This window comes from Muscardinus avellanarius (genome assembly GCF_963383645.1).
Source record: "Muscardinus avellanarius genome assembly, chromosome: 12".
In the NCBI taxonomy this organism is placed as follows: Eukaryota; Metazoa; Chordata; class Mammalia; order Rodentia; family Gliridae; genus Muscardinus; species Muscardinus avellanarius.
In genome coordinates, this window is record NC_137798.1 from 43,266,663 (window position 1) to 43,288,853 (window position 22,191).

Below are 22,191 nucleotides of genomic sequence, written 5' to 3' on the forward strand. Positions count from 1 at the left end.
GCATTCAGAATCCTGAGAGGTGTTTGGGTGGATGCGGCAGGATCTGCACATTTTCTCCGTAATGGTTAAACACTATTGTACTGTGGATGACCTTTTCCTCTGGGCATTGAATATGGTAAAGATTACTATGAGCTTTTCTCTGTGCATACACATAGATTATACATTTTCAAAAGTGACATTATAGATGTTATTTTGACAGCTTATATTTCTTTGACGAAATGTATAACATATAAAGTATAAAGACAGGAGTATGAGTTGTTATTTTGATTTACTATCTCTACTACTTATAACTTGCAAATCAACTGTTCTGGGGTGTAGTGCTTCCGTTTGAAAGATTATATTATCCAAACCCTCCAAATAGGATACTGGTAGTTGGTAAGAGAAAAAAAGTAACAGAAAATGCATGCAGGCACACTGCATTTGTATAAATTTATATTAACAACAACTCTGTGTAGTGGATAAAATCATTCCATTTTCCAAATGAAGCATAGTGATTAAATGACTAGTCCATATTTGCTGGTAAAAACTAGGATTCAAAGTCTGATCACTTGGATTCTACATGTGATTGCTTTTCTTTTCTTTTTTCTTTCCATCTCTTCCTCTTCCTTCTCCTCTCTTTTTTTTTTTTTTTGTACTAGTGATTGAACCCAGGAGCATATTATGTTTGAGCTACACTTTCAGCTCTTTTTATTTTTTATTTTGAAACAGGGTTTCATTACGTTGCTGGCTGGCCTCAAACTTGCAATCCTCCTGTCTCAGCCCCCCAAGTACTAGGATTACAGGTGTGCGCCATTGCACCCAGCTTTGTGAACTTGTGAAAGATCCTTTTGTTTTTCCTCTTTATGCTACATTCAGAATAATCACTTACCCTACTGTCAACCCTGAGCTAAGCTAGAAGAATCTGAGAGCCCCATCTGCACAGAGAGAAGCATGTTTTACTCACCTGTGCTGGTTTGTATTTGCCTCATTGCCACCCAGTTTTGGAATCAGAGCTTCTGATTGTATTAGGGTAAGGATTCAATCTTACCAGTGTTCATTCCTACCTAAGACTAGAGATCCTGTTTCTGAGTCTGGGCCAGGAAGCGGGCCTGGTTAACTGTGGGATCCTTCCCTGATGTCAGTTGTGCGACAACTGAAAGCTTGGGGGTCTCTGAACGTGGCTTGGTCTCTATTGCTCATTGCTTGTTGGCGTGTCCTCTTAGAATGTGCCCTTGTCCCACGCTAAGCCTCTCTGATGCCAGTGGCTGCACACCTTCACCCACAGTCCCCTGGCTTCATTCACAATATCCTGTTCTGTATTCTGCTGTTCCCTTCCATCATGAGTATGAGGGACTCACTTTTCCCTTGTACCCCCGGGGTCCACACACTGTCCGCCATTTCTCAGTGGTCAAGCTAATCCTGGCTCCACCTCGTCCCTTGTTTGGCCCCGTTTCTTGCTGCATATTCTAGGCAGTGCCCTAAGGAGGTGTAACAATGTGCACAAGGCTCAATCACTGTTTGAGGTCTAGCTGGTGACACGTGTCACAGAAATACACATATATCAGAGCTATAAGACATCTTAGCAGTCTTCTACCCTAAGCCTTTCATTTTATGGCTGAAGAGAGTGAGGGAGTTTTGTACCCCAAATCACAGTTAGTGGCAGAGTTAGAAGTAGAATCAATAGTTCATTTAAATTCGATTCAATTTCTATTTTATTTCTTATATTTCTGTTACATTATGTTGTACCTATCATTCTATTTCTATTACATTTAAATTTCTATTATATTTACTTTGAACAAATAGACCCATCAGTATACCTTAAGCACACTTAAAAAAATACAGACTAGGGTGACAAAAAAGCCAAATCAGTATGTCCTGCCAGTGTTTGATATTAGTTTAGTGCATTTTTGTTTTTATATGAAAATACCCAAACAAGTAATTATTTGAAAATGTGTTTCTGTAAAGCTATCATGTAAAAGCTGATCTTTTTTTAGAAAAGTAGAACAATGTCATTCCACCAGATGTCACTGTTTGCATGTAGCAATGAAGTTACAATGACTTAAAAATACAGTCCCCCCAATCTTATTTTGGAAAAAAAAATCCTATCCTTATAAAGAGTATGTTCTCTGATTTTTAAAAGTATATAGCTATTCAAATGCCTCTGCTGTGGATTTTAATGAAAAAATTACACAAGGCTTTATAAAATTATTTGTAGATTAGCATCTTCAAGAAGATGAACTCTTAATTTTTTTTCTAGACCCAGGAATCTACTTTTTAAACAACATTTTCTGTAAGTTAATGTCTTTTAAATTATGTGTTATGACACTATATGTGGGTTGTAAAGTTAGTGGTTTGCTATGGGCACTTTAAAAAAATGTGTCCAAAATAAAACAGTCCACTGCATGTAAGTATTACTTTGGTGAAACATTTGTACATGAGCACTCTTAAAATTTTCCTATATACATTTCCTATGAATTTCCTAAAACTTATTGTGAGCTCCGTCCTCTGAGGCTTTCTCAGGTTTTGTGGTTGGTGGTGGTGGTAGGGGAGACTAAGGATTGAACCCAAGGCATTCTGCCTCTAAGCTACACCCTCAGCCCTATTTTATTTTTTATTTTGAAACAGGGTCTCACTAAGTTGCAGATGTCCTCACAAAGTTGCTGAGGTTGGCCTTGAACCTGTGATCTGCCTGTCTCAGCCTCCCAAGTACTGGGAATATAAACTTGGGCTACCACATATGTCTCCCTTTTCATTTTTATTATGAAACATGGTTTCACTAAGTTGCTGGAGTTTTGCTAAGTTGCTGAGGCAGGCTTTGAACCTGTGATTTTCCATCTCATCCTCCCAAGTACTAGGATTATAGCCATGCACCACCACGTTGGGCTTCCTTCAGGCTTTTGTACACCCAGGAGCAAGGTAGATTTTCCAAGGAAGAAATAGTGAAGTTGTTACACTGAATTTCTCTGTTAGAGTCATGCTAAGATGAGGGGAGGGCTGCCAGAGCGGGACTCCTCCTATATGCTTTATGGGATGTGGCTCACTATCACTTTTATGTAACTCGTGGAAGATGTGTGCAGAGATATTTTAAGAGTACTCACAGGCTTAGAGCAAATGTCTTTCAAACTGCTTTGATAGCATCTTACAATAGGCAAGATGTTTTATGTCTCTGGATCCATGGGAGACCGAGCTGGCTTGGAAGGAGGCTTAGCTGTTACTGAGAGAGAGGTGGGCTCGTTTCCTCATTCATTATAACAATAATGATTATAATAGCAGCCGCTTTCCGAGGGTGCACTGTGTGTAAAGCTCTTTACATCTATTATTCCTAAGTATCAGACTCTGGAAGACTCAATCCATGTTGCCATGTATAGATGAAGGGACTGAGTCCTATGAAGAAAAAGTACCTGACCCAAAAGTCTCATTCTGTTTTCTGATGCCCTACCTGGGTCATTTGTAAAGAAAAGAGATTTATATTGGCTTACAGTTTTGAAGGCTGGGTAGGTCAAAATTGGGTGGCTCCATCTGGTGAAGGTCTCAGGCTGCTTCAACTCATGCTGGAAAGTGGAGTGACAAGGAGGTATATGAGAAAGAGGAAAGGGAGACAAACTCCTACCTGGAGTACCTAACCCACTATTGTGAGAAAGGCAGTGATAACTCCACGCGGGCTCCACCCCACTGGCTGGAATGCTTTCTTCTAGGCCCTGCCTCCCCAAACTGCCACTTCAGGGACCAAGACTCAGGGTATTGGGGACACAAATGATATCCAAACCGTAGTACTGACAGAACACAACAGGTAGCCAAAATGGGGCTGAAACACCGGTTTTTAATTCATTCCAAAAGCTTGCTCCTTTCACGGTGTCAGTGATTGTTAGACTTCCTTCTGGACAAGGATCATCTGAGGTATTGGGCAAGTTTATTAATTCTCAGGCTCTGCCTCAAACCTTCTGAATTAGCATCTTCAGAGGAAAGGCCTGGGAAGCTGTAGATTCGATTTATCCCAGGATATTCTTACACCTAGACTGTTTTAGGAAAGCTTGCACTACACTTGTGGTTTTCAAGTGTATCAGAATCACTTTAAGGGCTGGTTAAAACACAGTCCACTGGGTCCACCTCCTGAGATTTTAACTCATTAGTTCTGCGGTGGGTCTCAGTGATTTGCATTTGTAATAAGTCTTTGTAGGATAGTTACTGCTGGCTAGGGAGCACCACCACCTGAGGATGACCTCTGCTTCTCAGTTCCCCAGGGCAGGGTGTGGGTCTGGCTTTGGCCGTGAGACTTTTCTTACTCAGCCCAAATTCAATAATATTTATTCAGTACCTATTACATTCAAATCCCTGGGAGACAGAAAATGAGTATCACTTTCCCCCACAACCCATTTCATAATTTATTGTGAAAAACGTATACAGAATAGGATGGAGAACATTCTACAAGGGAAGAGATCAAATACAGCAGGAAAACTAGGGGAGGCAACGATGAGTTTTGACTGGGAGGAGGGACTGGGAAAGCTGAGACCTGAAGGCCTTGTCTTGGTCATTTTCAGAGCCACACTGTAGTGCAGTTGCCTTTGGGTATGGCTGTCTCCCCCATTGCCCCTGTGGTAATCTCAGCACTTAGGGTACCTTTTGCATAGTGAGGACAGGTTGGGTGACAGTTTAGGGGAAGGAAGTAGGATTGGCAAGGTCACTATGGTGCTCAAACTGGGGAGGGCCCGGGTTGCCTGGCTCAGCAGCTTGGGTTATATTGTGAGTGCAATCGTTGAAGTGTTTCGAGATAGGGTGACTGAAAACAGCTCTGGTAGGGGGTAAATAGCATGAATTGGAAGAGGAGAGGGAGAATTTGGAGGTAAAGGTCTGGCTAAGATGATATCCCAGGACTCAGAAGAGAGAAGAGGCATGGACAGGAGAGATGTTGTGGAGGGAGAATGGGCAGAATGAGTGAAGACTGGTAGGGTTGAGGGGGAGGATGGTGATCAGATACGTATATAGAATAAGATGGTGGTGTTTTCCTAAGTGGAGAACTCTAGGAAGGGTTGATCCTTTTCTCTAGAAAGAAAGAAGAAATTAGGGGAAACGTGGAGAAACATTTCCAAGTAAGTGATTCATTTTTGTCATGCAGGAACCGTTGCTAACTGGGATGGCCCTTCTACTGGGATCCCCCTTTTGTGTCTGCCAGAGCTGTGCACCCTAGAATGTCTGCTGGCTCCTCTCACTTTCCTTCCAACCAATCAAAATTTCGATTTGGGCTTTTGGAATGTGAAAGACAGTAAGATGTAAATAATTTTTACTATCCTGCATTTTTCTGTAGCCAAAGAAGAGTGCAGTGATGTCTGATTCAAGGTGGTGTCTTAGGTCACCTTCCACAACCAACACCACCACTGCCACCCACTCCCGACAGCCTGATCTCAGAACTACTTTACGGGTCTCGATGTATCACACTCTGGACTCATCCTGCCCTATTCCTGTTTTTGTGGATATATCAGTCAAGATTCAGTTGTAGAAAACAGAAATATGCCTTTATAAGAGGAAATTGAGTAAGAACAATTTGGTGCTCAGAAAATCAATGAAAGGGAAGGGTTAAAGAAATGGACATGGGATTAGGAGGGCTTGCAGAATTGAGCAGTATGTTTAATTGGCTACTGCTTCTGGCAGTCGGAGGTAGGAAGCCCATGCTGACCACATGCCACCTTAGCAAGATTCAGGGATCAGGTGGCCTCTACTGTCAGAGCTTTTGATTCTGTTTGATATGCTCACTGGCAAAGTTAAATGGTAATTAACAAAAAGAGTAACTGGAACACTGCTCTAAAAAAACCTCATTGTTGTGACTGTGCTTGGCAACAGAAACATCAGAACCTTCTGCCTTGTACACTGTGTGTGAGTACACCTGGTTAGTGAAGCCTAAGTCACACTTAGAACACTGCCGCAGGAGAAGTTTGACCTGTCCATCTGTGGCAATTCAGGGAAGTGCAATAGAGAGGGAGGGTAGAGTGGGTGTCCAGTGGCTGGGAGTTGAACTTTAACTTCTCTTTGAGTGTGGATATTTGAGAAGGTGAGAAAGAAAGCTTATTTGCATGACTCTGCTGTGGCAGAGCCCTGTCTCCTCCAGCCTGCCTTTGGGTGGGTCTACTTCCTAATGCTGGTAAGATGGCATCTGAGAGTAAAATGAGTTATATATGGTCAGTCTTTGCAGTTGGTGGCTCATAAAGTTCTTCATATAATGGAATGTCAGAAATTTAGAGGGATCAGTAGCTCTAAATATCTTATGTGCGAAATTGATAGAGCTATGGCCTGTATAGGCTTACTTTATATTCATTTTAGACTTTACAGAAAGTATTACAATACAAACATTAATGCATTTTTCAAGCTCTCTGTAGGATAGTCATTAATGATATATTCTGCCTTCAAATTTTGATTTATCTCTTTGACTAAATAAAAATTTATATTGAAGCCAGGCGTGGTGGTGCATGCTTGTAATCCCCGCGCTTGGGAGGCGGAGACAGGAGGATTGCACAGGTTCTAAGCCAGACGCACTGGCTTAGAGACCCTGTTTCCAAAAATAAAAAAGTATAAAATAGGTCTGGGAGTGTAGCCCGGAAGTAGAGGGCTTCCAGGAACCCCACTACCACCAAAAAATTATATTGATGAGTTTGTTTAACCTCCTATATTATTTTTGGGTATATGCAGTCAAATACTCTACCCCATGCTACTTCTTGGATGTAGCAGCGTGTAGTCTACCAAGGGAAAATCTGATGCCAATACAATTTTCTCTTCATCCCAGAAAGATGTGAATCAGGAAAGGAAAACTGTGTAGGCAAGTTCTTTGCCCCATCTAAGAAATGAAACCTTTGTTATGAGCTTGGAGTGGGGAGCAGGTTAGATATCAAATGACAGAGAAGTGTTTGGATCTGTTTTGTAATTAGGCATTCATAGATTGAACTTCTTATTCTAATATAATGAAACAAAACCATCATATAGGTTACTATGAAATATATCAGAATAAAACATTAGTTGTTTTTGAGCTATTTCTCATTTTGGATTATTTGACCTATTTACAAATTCTTTTTTATTTTGGAAATAACCTTTGTTTATTTACCTTATGATAGCCTATTTACAGTTTCTGTTCAGTGTAGATGTCAAAAGCTAATGTGTTTATTTCAGCAGAAGTATAAAAAGAGAGAAAACATTTTTTGCTTTATCACTGACTTAAAAATAAATTTATTTTTATCACACTATAGAATACTGTATGGAATTCCTGTTACTGGAGAAAAGGAAGAATGTGTCAATCATCATCCAATACCACCAAGGATACTTCCTGAATTGACACAAAGAACTGAACAGCACGCTCAGAAACTGCACCTGCCACTCTTGGGAGAGGAAGTAAGAACTCTCTTTAATATTAGTTTTTTTTTCTATCTCACAGGTCCTCAAACATTTTGCTTTAGGTTCCTTTTGATACTCTTAAAAATTATTGAGGACCTTGCTGGGCATGGTGATGCATGCTTGTAATCCCCGCGCTTGGGAGGCTGAGGCAGGAGGATTGCACAGGTTCGAAGCCAGCCTCAGCTATTTAGTGAGGCTCTCAGCAACTTAGTGAGACCCTGTTTCCAAATAAAAATATAAAATAGGTCTGGGAGTATAGCCCGGAGGTAGAAAGCCTCTGGATTCCACCCCCTGTACCACCAAAAATAAATATTGAGGACCTCAATAATTATTTATGTGAACTTTATTGATATTTATGTTAGAAATTAAAACCAAGAAAATTCTAAAATACTTATTTTTTAAAGTAGCAATAGTAAATAGTGTATTTTTTTTTTGGTGGTACTGGGGCTCCTGGAAACCCTTCTACCTCTGGGCTACACTCCCAGACCCATTTTTTTTTTATATTTTTATTTAAAAATAGGGTCTCTTAAGCCAGCGAGGCTGGCTTCGAACCTGCATGATCCTCCTGTCCCCACCTCCCAAGTGTGGGAGTGATGTGTGCATATATGCCTGTACCATTTTTTACCCCATTAAGATGCATAATTACAATGCACCAATAAAAAAATCAGCAATTAAAAAACCCCTGTAAGCTCAGCTCCCTATCCAAAGAAATATCATTTAGGAATGAAGGGAAAGTTCTCTAAACAGAAAAACTACAAAGAAGAACTCTCAGAATATCTAAAAGGAAAAAGAACATGTTAATAAAAAATATGAGTAAATGTAATAGAGTTTCCTTTTCTGAGTTTTCTAGATTATGTTTGCAAGTTGAAAAAAAATTATGACAACTGTTTATAGAGGAAAACTTAAATATATATGTAGAAATTCTTCAAGGAATAAGGAATACTTAATATATAAAGATGAGAAAGGGTAAAGAGATAAAAAAAAAGGGAGGTAAGTTCTCTGCATTATCACTTGAACTGGTAAAATGATGACATTCAAAGACTGGTAAGTCATGTTTATATAAAATAATGCATATAGTAAAAAGTAAAGATATGCTAAAACACTATAGTTAATAGTGAATTCTAAAATATGTTCAAGTCAGAAAAAGAAGAAAGAAATCAGAGAAAAACAAAAAATAAAATTGTAGACTTCAACTCTAAATTAAATGTAAATCCACTGTGGAATCAAACTAAAAATCAATAACAAGAAAATAACAGCAAAACCTCTAAACCCTAGGAATCTTAACTATACTGTTATAAATAATCCATGGGCTAAAGACATAGCTTCAGGAATTTAAAAATACATTGAATGGAATCAAAATGAAAATGTAACACATCAGAAGTCATTGAACACAGCTGAAAAGGGGTTGAGAGAGAAATTTATAGCATTAAATGCTTACCATAGAAAAATGAAAGTCTTAAATCAATAATTTAAACTCCTACTTCAAGAACTAAGAAAAAGAAGAGCAGAACAAACCCAAAGCAAGTGGATGGAATGAATAATAAAGAGCAGAAGTCAATGGAATTGAAAACAGAAAAAACAATAGAGAAAATCAGTAAAAGAGACAGTTCTTTGAAAAGATCAATGATATTGATTTCTAGTAGGACTGATGGTGGGGGGAGGAGAGAGAAATAATACAAGTTAACAGCATTAGAAATGAAACAAGGGATATCACTTATAGACCCTGGAAGATATCAACAATATTGTTGAACAGTATTACAAACAGCTCAACACACACCTAAACTTGACAACTTAGATGAAATGGAGCAATTTCTCAAAAAGTACAAATTACCACAACTCATTTAACATAAAATATATAATTTGAATATCTTTATAACTATTAAGGAGTTAAATTAATTAATTAAAAATACCATCTCTTTCCAAATATCTCCAAACCCACATAATTTTACTGGACAGAATTCTACTAGATATTTAAGGAAGAATTAACACCAATTCCACATACTCTTTCCCGGAGAGGAAGAGTTGCAACACTTCCCAATTCATTTTTTGAAGCTGGCAATACCTTGATACCAAGCTAGACCAAGACAGAACAAAAACCAGAGAGAGGAAATATAGATAGATAGATAGATAGATAGATAGATAGATAGATAGATAGAAAGAAATATCCTTGCTATGATTTAAGTGTTTGACTCCTTCAAAGCTCATGTCCAAATTAAATTGCCACTGTAATAGTATTAAGAGGTGGGATATTTAAAGGTGGGTAGGGCATGAGCGATCTGCCCCATGGGTGGCAGTGATGCTGTTATAAAAGGGCAGGTTCAGCTACCTTTCCCCTCTTGGCCTTTCTGCTCCCTGCATGTGGGGACACAGGAAGTAGGTCGCCCCAAATGTCAGAGCCTTGATCTTGGGCCTCCCAGTCTCCAGAACTGGGGGAATAAATTTCTGTTCTTTATAAATGATCTAGGCTCAATGTTCTGTTACAGCAGCACAAGATAGACTAAGACTATCCATTATAATAGATATAAAAATCCTCAAAATATTAGCACATAAAATTTAAAATGCATAAAAGGAATTACATACCATACCCTGAGGAGATTATTAGGAAGATTTAAGGCTGGCTCAGTATTTGAAAATCAATCACTATGATCAATTATATTATTAAAACAAAGAAAAATTACTTAATAATACCAATAATGTAGAAAAAGCATTTGACAAAATTCATCACCCATTTTCATAATAGAAAATTTCAGACTAGAAACAGAAGGAAGCTTCTACAACTTGATAAAGAACATCTACCAAAATATATGGCTAACATTTTATTTAATGCAAAAGCCTGAATGGTTCCCGTTACCATTCTCATATAACATAGTGCTGGAAATTTTAGGCAGAGCCATAAGACAAGAAGAGGGATACAAAGCATATGAACCAGAAAGGAAACAATTCAACTTCCCCTGTTTACAGAAGATATGACAAAAAATTCCAAGGAATGTGTGAATATAAATCTCACAGAATAATTGAGCTCTTTTAGAAACATGATACAATATAAAAAGAAGCAACTAATTCTATATATCTTTTTAATCAACATATGAATATTGAAATTAAAACTATAATATGATTTTCAATTGCTCAAAATTGAAATAATTAGCTGTATCCCTTATAAAACATATGCAGGACCTGGATGTCAAAAACTATAAAATGCAGAAGAAAGAAACCAGAGTAACCTAATTAAATGGAAAGATTACACTTCTATGGACAGGAAGACTCAACATAGTAGCCATATCATTTGTCTCTAAATGGATATACCAGCTTAATGCAATTTCTGTCAAATTTCCAGCAAGACTTTGTTTTATAGTTGGAAAAATATTTGCAAAACACATATGTGGCAAAGGACTAATATCTAGAATACATAATTATTTTTAAAACTCAACAGTAAAAAAACCCCAAATGCTTTAATTAGAAAGTAGGCACAAACTATTAATAGACATTTCACCAATAGGACAGTGAATACACATATATAAAGATGTTCAACATCATTAGCCATAAGGAAAAATGTAAGTTAAAACCACAACGAGAGCCGGGCGTGGTGGCGCAAGCTTGTAATCCCTGTGCTTGGGAGGCTGAGACAGGAGGATTGCACGGTTTCGAAGCCAGCCTCAGTTACTTAGTGAGGCTTTCAGCAACTTAGTGAGACCCTGTTTCCAAATAAAATGTAAAAAAGGTCTGGGAGTATAGCCCGGGGGTAGATAGCCTCTGGGTTCCACCCCTAGTACCACCAAAACAAACAAACAAAAAAACAAAAAAACACCACAACGAGAGCTCCGGGTGATGGCACACACTTGTAATCCCTGCATTTGGGAGACTGAGACAGGAGGATCGCACAGATTTGAAGCCAGCCTCAGATACTTAGGGAGTCTCTCAGGAACTTAGTGAGACTGTGTTTCCAAATAAAATATAAAATAGGCCTGGAGTATATCCCAGAGGTAGAAAAGCCCCTGGATTCCACCCCCAATACCACAAAAACAACAACAAAAAACCCAAAAAACAAAACACAATGAGTTGTTGCTACAAACTGGTTAAAACAAAATAATGATGGCGGCCCTAAATTCTGGTAAAGAAGTGGAGAAACTGAGTCACTCACATGCTGTTGGTGAGAATGTAAAATGGTCCAGCCTTCTGGAAAATAGTTAAGGAGAAAAATAACATCAAAACCTGAAACTACCATGCAGGCAGTAATTGCATGCCAAAGCATTTAAACTTATGATCACATTGTAATTTGTCCACAAATGTTTAGACAAGCTTTATTTATAAAGCCCAAATGAGAAGCGCCCTGGATTTCCCTCAATGGGTGAAGCAAACTGTGGTGTATCTTTACCACTGAATACTACTGAACAACAAAAACAAATCAGCTATTGAAATGTAACATCCTTCTGTTCTGATTGTCTGTCGTACTTCCTTTTTCTTTCTTTTTTTTAACATGAGTGGTCCTTGAATTTTGTCAAATGCCTTTTATCATCTATTGAGATATCAAAAGCCATTTCTAGAATATTACACACATGCGGTATGATTCCAATATATAATATGCTTGCCATGACAAAATTATGTGGTTTCTAGGGCTTTGGGGTACGGGGGGGGTGGGTAGGGGGGAGGAAGAGCGTCACTGAAGGACAACACACAGCAGGAGGGATTCTCCAGGTGATGGGGCTCTTCTGTATCACAGTGGTATCAGGGCCAGTGCTTTGTCTGTGATGGCATACTTCAGTTTTACAAGATGTTACTTTGGGATGAATGGAGGAAAGGGCAAATGGGATCTTTATATTATTTTAAAAAACTGTGTATGATTTTACAAAATAAAAAGCTTAATACAAAAATTGTGATCAGTGGACCATCAGAAAAAAGGAAAAGAAAACTTGATCAAAAAGAACTTTATAATGAATATAACTACAAAAAGCTTGTTGCAACTGAAATCTGAAACCGTATTAGTGACTTTTTCGAATCTTATCATACTAAAATCTATTGGCCTATCTTGTATGTTAAATGAGTGTTTTATTCATGGGTGATTTTGTAACATCCTGCATTGATCTTCTGAAAATAGTGTTCACAGAGTTATGTAGCTATTCAAATGTTGAGACATGTCACTTTGTGTATTATTATTATTATTATTATTATTATTATTATTTATTTTTTTTTTGGTGGTACTGGGGTTCCTGGAAGCCCTTCTACCTCCGGGCTACACTCCCAAACCTATTTTTACATTTTTATTTGGAAACAGGGTCTCCTAAACCAGCGCGCGTGGCTGGCTTCGAACCTGCGCCATCCTCCTGTCTCTGCCTCCCAAGCGCGGGGATTACAAGCGTGCGCCACCACGCCCGGCCTCACTTTGTGTATTATATAAAAATTTATTATTATTATTTTCAGTATTAGGAACTGAACTCAGGGTGGTGCTCTACCACTGAGCTACATATCCAGTCCTTTTTAAACAAACAAACAAACAAACAAACAAACAAACAAACAAACAAACAAATAAATTTGCTGCTTGGGATTGAACCCAGGGGTGTTCTACCTCTGAGATATACTCCCAACCCTATTTTATTTTTTATTTTTATATTTATTTATTTATTTATTTATTTTTGTGGTACTGGGGTTCCTGGAAGCCCTCCTTCCTCCGGGCTACACTCCCAGACCTATTTTATATTTTTGAAACAGGGTCTCTTACGCCAGCGCGGCTGGCTTCGAACCTGCGCGATCCTCCTGTCTCCGCCTCCCAAGCGCGGGGATTACAAGCGTGCACCACCACGCCCGGCTTTTTTTTATTTTGAAACAGGGCTTTACTAAGTTGCTAAAGCTGGCCTTGACCCTGCAGTCTTCTTGTCTCTGCCTTCTAAGTACTGGAGTTTTCAGTGTGTGCTCAGCTCCTTTTTGTCTTATTTTGACACAGGATCTCACTGAGTTGCCCAGTCAGGTCTTCAACAGGGTCTCTTCCTGCCTCAGCCTCCTGAATTGCTGGGAGAACAGGCATTCATTACCATGTCTGGTTTCAAAATTACTTATTTTTAATGTTATCAGTTAAATCTTTAGCAATGGGATCTGGCAAGCTCATAGTGAAGGCCAAAGATTTCCCAAGATGCTAATTTATTTGTTCAAATGTCCTAATTTTTTTTTTTTCGGTCGTACTGGGGTTCTTGGAAGCCCTTCTACCTCCGAGATACACTCCCACGGGCTACACTCCCAGACCTATTTTTTAACTTTTTTTTTTTATGTGGAAACAGGGTCTCTTAAGCCAGTGAGGCTGGCTCCGAACCAGTGCAATCCTCCTGTCTCCGCCTCCCAAGCGCGGGCATTACAAGTGTGCGCCACCACGCCCAGCCAAATGTCCTAATTTTTTATTGGCACGTATCCTCTGAGATTTTTAATTTGAAATGACAGGTTTTGATTTGATTGACAGGTTTGCATTGTTCCTTTTCAAGAAAATGCTCATCAGATATTTAATTCACAGTAACCATAGTTTGATGCTTTTTTCTTTCAAATAAAACAGTGTCTGTGTCAGTTCATAAATCAAACCACAGCACACATGCTTTTTCTCCAAAGTACCAGCACACTTCACTTGTGGCCACAGCTGCATTTTGAGAATTTTCTCATTTAATCACATTGTATCTTAAAAAGATGTGTACTTGAAGGTTTAGGGTTAATAAAATTAATGATTCTTGCTGCTTCCTAAAGGGTGTTTTTAAGATGCTGCTGCCTCTATTCATGCTAAGGCACTGTCAGTTTTACCATTTATGTATTTTGTTTTCACCATCAGTGCAAATGTCAACACAGTGAAAAAGGCAAATAACCTTTTCCAGGGTCTCAGATTACATTTTGAGAACTGGTGTTCTGCCTTATGTTTCATTTATATGAAGCTTAGCTTACCCCTGAAATTAATTTGCATGTCTCTCGCCTTTAGTGAATAGAAGATTCTGACCTTAGGTCATCAGTATGAACAGGAGTTATTGTACTGGGTTGTAATATATGTAACATAACCTTGGGGGCAGTACAGGTGGTGTTAGACACTAAATTAAATGAGGGTGCTTTGGCAATTCAGTTTTCTATGCTTTCTCTATCCTCCTGTCAGGTTCTAGCAGCTGCCAAAACTCCTGCTTCTAATAATTTTCTCTTCTTAGAATGTTTTGAGTACTGCAGAATAAACTAATTTACTATGATTAGTATTTTTTTTACTGGTTTAATTTGATAGAATTCTCTCCTGAAGGAGCAGCTGTACTTTTCCTTGAAAGTGAAGTACTGTTATTTAATGCTAACTTCCCTGGTTTCTCTCTTGGACACTTGTATCTTGCTTACATCTAGGGCAATATATTTTTATGTTTACTTTTTAAAATATATTTTTATTGGTGCATTGTAGTCGAACATCACAATGGAATACAAGATTTGTTAGGATATACAAGTACACATCATCCATTTAGCCTTTATCCAATCCCCATCCCACTCCTTCCCCCTCCCTCATAATGTAGCTCAGCGTGATAGTGCCACACACCCACGCAGCACTTGGTGAGCTTCCCCTCGTATCCCTCCCTGCTCCCCTCTTCTCCATACAAGACACTGTGATAAGCATCGGTATTCTAACGTATGTATACAATGTCAATGGAAGAGCCTCCTTTGTCCATTCTCCCTCTCCGCCTTCCCTGCACCACTTTTCTCTCCACTGGAGTTTCTTCTCCATTATCTAAAGTCCCTCCTATATCTCAATTATACTCTTGCTTCTGTATATGAGAGAAAACATATGGCCCTTCACTGTCTATGACTGGGTGATCTCACTTAAGGTTCTCTAGGTCTATCATTTTTTCCTGCAAATTCAATCATTTTGTTCTACTTTATTATTGATAAGTAGAATTTATTGTGTGCATATCCCATGATTTTTTTAATCCATTCACTTATAGATGAGTACCGAGGTTGGTTCCATAAGTTGGCCATCATGTATTGTGCTGCTATAATAATGGATAATGCAGGTATCCCTATAATATTATGATCTCAGTCTCTTTGGAAAGATATCCAGGAGTGGGATAGCTGGATCATATGGTGGACCCATCCCCAGTTTTTTGAGGTATCTCCACATTGATCTCCATAGCAGCTGCATTAATTTGCAATCCCACCATCAGTGTAGAAGAATTCTTATTTTCCCTCATTCCTGCCAGCATTTATTATCACTTGACCTCTTGATGATTGCCATTCTAATTGGGGTTAGAATGAATCTCAGTGTAGTTTTGATCTGTGTCTTCCTGATTACCTATGATGTTCAACATTTTTTCATGTATTTATTGGCCATTTGTATTTCTTCTGTGAAGTGTCTATTTAGTTCACTTGCCAATTTTTTATTGTTTTTTATTTTATAATAAGTTTCTTAAGTCCTTTGTATAGTCTAGATATTAGTCCTCCATGGGAGGAGTAACAGGCAAAGATCTTCTCCCATTCTTTTGGCTCTCTTTATTAAGGGTCTTTGTGTGTGTGTGTGTGTGTGTGTGTGTGTGTGTTACTGGGGTTGAACCCAGGAGAATTCTACCTCCAAGCTACAGCCCCAGTCCTATTTTTTATTTTTATTTTGACACAGGGTCTTGTTATATTGCTGAGTCTCACTACTTCTGAGGTTGTCCTTGAAACTCTGATCTTCCTGTGTCAGCCTCCCAAGTACTGGGATTACAGGCATATGCCACCACACCCAGCTTTTTATTAAGGTTCCTGCTGGTTTCCTTTGCTGCACAGTAGTTCTTTATCTCAATCCCACTTATTTATCCTTGTTTTAATTTCTTGTGCTTTGGAGTCTTATTGAGGAAGTGTCTTTTTGTGCCTATATGTTGGAGTGTTGGACCTATGCCCTCCTCTAGTAATTTCAAAGGCTGGTCTAATTTCCAGGTCTTTAATACATCTTGAGTTGATTCTTGTGCAGGGTGAGAGGTTGGGATTTAATTCCATTTTTCTACAAATGGATAATTGGTTTTCCTAACACCATTTGTTGAAAAGGCTGTCTTTTCTCGAATATAACTGGCTGTGTGTGAATGAACTTGTTTCTGTATCTTCTGTTCCATTGTTCTGTGTCTGTTTTTGTGCCAATATCTTACTGTTTTTATTACTATAGCTCTATATAGTATAATTTGAAGTCAGGTATTGCGATGCCTCCTGCATGGTTTTTAATTGCTGAGAATTGACTTGGTTATTCTGGGCCTTTTGTTTTTCCATATGAAGTTTAGGACTGATTTTTCTAGCTCTGTAAAGCATGACATTGTTATTTTAGTGGGCGGTTGCATTGAATCTATAGATCACGTTTTTTTTTTTTTCTTCTTTTTTTTCTTTTTTGAGGTACTGGAGATGAAACCCAGGGTCATTCTACCTCCAAGCCACACCCCCAGCCCTATTTTTATTTCTTTATTTTAAAACAGGGTCTCACTAAGTTACAAAAAGCCTCACTAAGTAGCTGAGGCTGTCCGAGAACTGCAATCCTCCCATCTCAGCTTCCCAAATGCTGGGATTACAAGTGTGAGCCATCATGCCCTGCTATAGATCACTTTTAACAGAATGACCATGTTGATAAGATTTATTCTGCCTATGTTAGAGCAGGGAGATATTTTTATCTTCAAAGATAATCTTCAATTTATTTCTTTATGTGTTTTATAATTTTCATTGTAGAGGTATTTTATCTCCTTGGTCAGATAAATCCCAAAGTATTTTATCCTTTTTGAGGTCATTGTGAATGGAATTGTTTTCTGGATTTCTTTTATAGAGGATTCATGGCTGGCATATAGTAAGACTACTGATTTTTGTAAAATGATTTTGTATCCTGATACCTTGCTGAGTTTGTTATCAGCTCTAGAAGTCTTTTGTTTGAATGTTTTGTCTCTTCTAAGTATAGGATCATATTATCTGCAAATTGAAATAATTTCAGTTCTTCTTTTCCTATTTGTATTTCTTTGATTTCTTTCCCTGTCTTAGCACTCTGGCTATATTAAAAAAGGAGTGGTAATGGGAGGTATCCTTGTCTTTTTCCTGATTGTAAGGAAAATTCTCCCAGTTTTCCCCGTTCAATATGATATTGGCTTTGGGTTTATTGTATATTCCTTTTATAATGTCGAGGTAAGCTCTTTTTATTCTGATTTTCTGCAGTGTTTTTAATGTGAGTGGATGTTAAATTGAGATGTGAGTGGATTTATGTGAGTGGATGTCTGTTGAGATGATTATGATTTTTGTTAGGGAAATGATTTTATTCTGGATACTAAAGTTCCTTTAAGTCTATATACTACACAAGAAAAATTACTGTTATTGGAGAAATTTACCTGGCAACTTCAAAATCTGTCTTTCAGTACTTTATTGGTAGATAGGAAGCATGTGAAGTATATGGTATGGATGAGGCATATTCTGACTAGAAATAAAAATACTCAAGAGTTATTTTCACCTTCTAATTGTGAAATTTTATTTACATGGTTTGTGTCTTCATATATTACTCCAGAAATCCTGTGTAGCACGCACACTCCAGGACATGCCACTGATAAGGGTTCATAGTTGATAAGAGTAGTGCTTGAAAATTGATGCTTTACAATCATTTTTATGGCAAAATAAATCCTTTTGAGGAAAGTGCAGAGTCCAATTAAATATCACTAAAAGTGAATAAAAATTAAAGAAAATATAATTACTACTAAAACCATACTTTCAAACCACTACCATTTAAAATTAGTACCACATTTTCTTCAAGCTCTTTTTGTGAGTGCTGGATTAATGTTTTCCTTGCAAATACTTTTAAAATTGGTTTTCTCTTTATTGTTTTTTGTCCTATTGATGATAAATTTTATTTCTAAGAATAGGTTTAAACTCGCAGAGACAGAATAAAGATTTCCCACGTCGTAGTTTCCAAAATATGTGTCTAATGTGACTCTATTTGGAAATAGGGACAGTGCATTTGTAATTAAGAATCTTGTGATCAGATCATGCTGGATGGAAGGTGGGCCTTAAATATAATAGGACTGGTATTCTTATAGAAGAATGCAATGTGAACAGAGACATACAGGAATGAAGGTGGCGTGACTAGAGAGGCAGAGATGGGAATGATGCAGTTGCAAGCCAAGGAATGCCGAGAATTGCTGGTAACCTCTAGAAGCTAGGGAGAGGCAAGGAAGAATTCTCTAGTGTCTTCAGAGGGAGCCTGGTCTTCCCAGAACTAAGAGAATAAATATCTGTCTTATGCCAGCCAGGGGTAATTTGTTATGTCATCTCTGGGAGACTTACACATTATCTACAGCAGTATGGTACACTTGTTCAAATTACTAAACCAGTATTGACACATATTATTCTTAACTGAGGTCCATTCTTCATTCAGATTTCCTTGGTTTTTATATAATGTCATGTTTCTGTTCCAGGATATCATATTACATTTTGTTGTTAAGTCTCCTTAGGCTCTTTTTATCTGTGACAGTTTTTCAGATATCCTTTTAAAAAAAGTTTTATTGGTGCATTATAGTCATACATCTTAATGGAGTATAAGATGGTAGAGGGATACATACACACATCACTCATTTAGCCCTTCCTCAATCCCCCCATTCTCTTCCCTCTCCCTCCTCATGTTGGCTTCGTGATTGACTTTGATATGTTTGTGAATATACATCATGTACATGACTTTAACATCTTGAATGGTATTTTGGTATTTTGTAGAATGTAGTCAGATATTTTGTAGAATGTCTCCCAATTGAGATTTGCTTGATTTTTTTCCCCCTGATTGGTTGGGTTATGTGACTTGGGAGGAAGACCATTGAGGTGATGTGATGTTTTCACCACATTATATCTAGAGTTTATACCATTAGCATAATTTATCAGTGCAACTTCTTCCTGTACCTGCTTCTATGAGGTTGTTTTATATGTTTGTAATTCAGTTAGATTGTTTGGTTACATTCTGCATTAAGCCCTGGGATTCTTCCTAACCTCTTGAATGATTTTCTAAAATTTGCGTTATGTTAAAATTCACCCTCTGCCAACATGATTTACATTATGATGTGAGGCTATACTGTACCAATAAAAGCAAATAAATAAATAAATAAATAAATAATTCATCCTCTGTTCAATAGATTTTTTTCAAAGGCACAATGACATGTAGCCACAATAGCAATATCATTCAGAATAATTCCACTTCCCTAAAAATATCCACTGGGCAGGATTAGTTTTTTTTCTAGAACTTTAAAGATGTAAGAAATACAGAAACAAAAACTGTTAAACACACTTGAGGAAATAGTATCAAGAATCATGAATTATAACAGTCATACTTGTTTTATATTTTTAAGATAAGAAGTCATTAAATTAAATCCTTTTGTACTTTTTTAAATTTTTAATTAATTAATTTTTAATATTATAGCAATTTTTCTAAAATAAACAATGATATCTCACATAACAGATTCATTTGTCTGATGTCAAAATTTTGATCACTTAGAGATAACATTTCAGTATTTCTTGTTTTCTTTCTTACAAGAGGATATTTTTTCTTTTTTTTGAGGTGAAACTATCATACATTTTTTTTTCAGAAAAAAATCTATCCTAACATGAAATATGAACTCTAAATACCCAAAACAATGTTGAAAAAGAATACAACTAGAAGATGTACATTTTCTGATTTCAAACCTTATAAAGCTACAATAATTGAAACAGTGTAGTACTGCTACAGAGGCAGATATATAAACCAGTGGAGTAAAATAAAAAGCCTAGAAATAATTCTTCCATATATGGTCAAGTTATTTTTGACAAGGTTTCCAAGAACATTTGGTGAAGGAAATAATAATCTTTTCACTAAATATTGTTGAAAAATAATAATTACGTGAAAAAGAATAAAATTAGACCTTTACCTAACACCATATACAAATATTAACTCAAAATAGATAAAAGACCTAAATGTAAATCTTAAGACTATAAACTTTTAGAAGAAAACCTGGGTCATAAAACTTCACAACATTGAAATTGGCAGTGATTTCTTGGATATGATTTCAAAGGCACCGGCAACAAAAGAATAAACACACTTCCTAAAAAAAAAAATTGTACATACAAAGACAGTGTAAACAGATTTAAAAGTTACTGGTAGAATGGGATAAATTATTTCCAAATGCTATATCTGAAATTATATTAATATTCCAAATAGAAATCCTAAAAATTAGCAACAATAAAAGCAAACAATACAATTTAAAAATAAGTAAAAGACTGAAATAGATAGTGAATCTCCAAAGATTTTTATATGACCAATAAACACATGAATGTCACTTATCATTATCATAATATAACTAATCATTAAGGAAATACAAATAAAAACTATAGTGAAATACTACTTCACATTTGTTAGGATGGCTACTTAACATGCATGAGCTTGCTCCAGCCCTTTACCTTGACTTTGTTACTATCTTTACTTGTAAATTGATTTTCTTGTAAGCAGCAGATGGATAGATTCTGGTTTTTAATGCATTTTGCCACTTTATGTCCTCCTATTGGGGAATTGAGGCCATTTCATTCAGTACGATTATTGAGAGAGAACTTTTAATTCCTAACATGTTAAGATTTTATTTCTGTTTGAAATACTGTTTATTCTTCTTTGCTTAGTTGTCTGCTGGATGGAAAATCTTGTTTCCCTGGTTCTGGTGTGTATTACCTATTTCTTCTTTGTAGTTAATCTCTTTGAGTATTTTCTCTAACGCTGGTTTTGAAGACATAAATTCCTTCAGTTTCTGTTTGTCATGGAAGCTTCTTATTTCTCCATCTAATTTGATAGATAGTTTTGCTGGGCAGGAAAGTTTTGGCTGGAAGTTGTTTTCTTTCAGAGTTTGGAATATGTTACTCCAAGCCCTTCTGGCTCTCATGACTTGGTTTGGGAAGTCTGGAGTGATTCTAATTGGTTTGCCTCTGAATGTCACTTGGCCCTTTGTTTTTGTTGCCTTTAAGATTCTCTGCTTGGCTTCCACATCGGTCATTTTGACAATTATGTGGTGTGAGGAATCTTTTCTCTGATCCTGTCTAAAGGGAGTTCTATATGTTTCCTGGACCTGTGTATCGACCTCTTGCTCTATGTTTGGAAAATTTTCTGCTATTATTTCTTTGAAGAGATGATTGAGCCCTTTGGTTTCACCTTCTTTTCCCTCCTCAATTTTGATTATTGTTAGGTTAGCTCTCTTAAACTGGGCCCATATTTCTTCAATGTCAGATTCCTGCTGTCTGATTTGATTTTTTTTCTAAGTTATAAATTATGCATTCGTTTTTGGAGTGATCATCTTCTAGGAGTGAGATTCTATTCTTCATGTGGTCCAATAGATTGTTTATACTTTGAATTGAGGCCTTTACTTCAATGATTGCATCCTTTATTTCTTTTAGACTCTCTCTAAATTGTTTTAGAAGGTACTGTATTATTTCTACAGTTATATTCCTGATTTGATCTTCTGGAGATCTCTGAATTTCTGTGTTATCAGGTTCTGATATAATGGGGTTGTGGGCATTCATTGCTCTATTGTTGTTCCCCTTTCCCATGCTTTCAGAAGTTTGTACCTTCTCTGGGTTCTTCCCCGGGTCACCAGGACTTCACTTAGGGTGCTCTGGGTCTCGAGTTTGTGGTAATCTCAGCCGCCACTACTCCTTTATTGGGTTATATTACAAAATCTCAGATCCAGGGAATTAATTGAGGCTGCGTGAGACCGTGGTGGGTGCTGGGCTGGATGTTTTCCCATGGGGAGCTGCGACTAGGGTGTGCTATCTCTGCCACTGCTACTCCTTCACTTGGTTGGACTGCAAAATCTCAGATCTAGGGAGATTACCAAAGCTGCACAAATCCCTGGGGGTGCAGTG

At 37.4% G+C, this 22,191-nt stretch overlaps 1 protein-coding gene across 1 annotated transcript in view; it reads left to right on the forward strand.

Moving 5' to 3' along the window:
- TTC6 (tetratricopeptide repeat domain 6) overlaps positions 1 to 22,191 on the forward strand; it is a gene marked incomplete at both ends in the record, with an annotated part of 184,150 nt that overhangs the window by 66,297 nt on the left and 95,662 nt on the right. Inside the window, one exon of the mRNA XM_080707135.1 lies at positions 7,209 to 7,350. Within this exon, the coding sequence (XP_080563261.1) occupies positions 7,209 to 7,350 (142 nt within the window). The remainder of the gene's footprint in view (positions 1 to 7,208; positions 7,351 to 22,191) is intronic.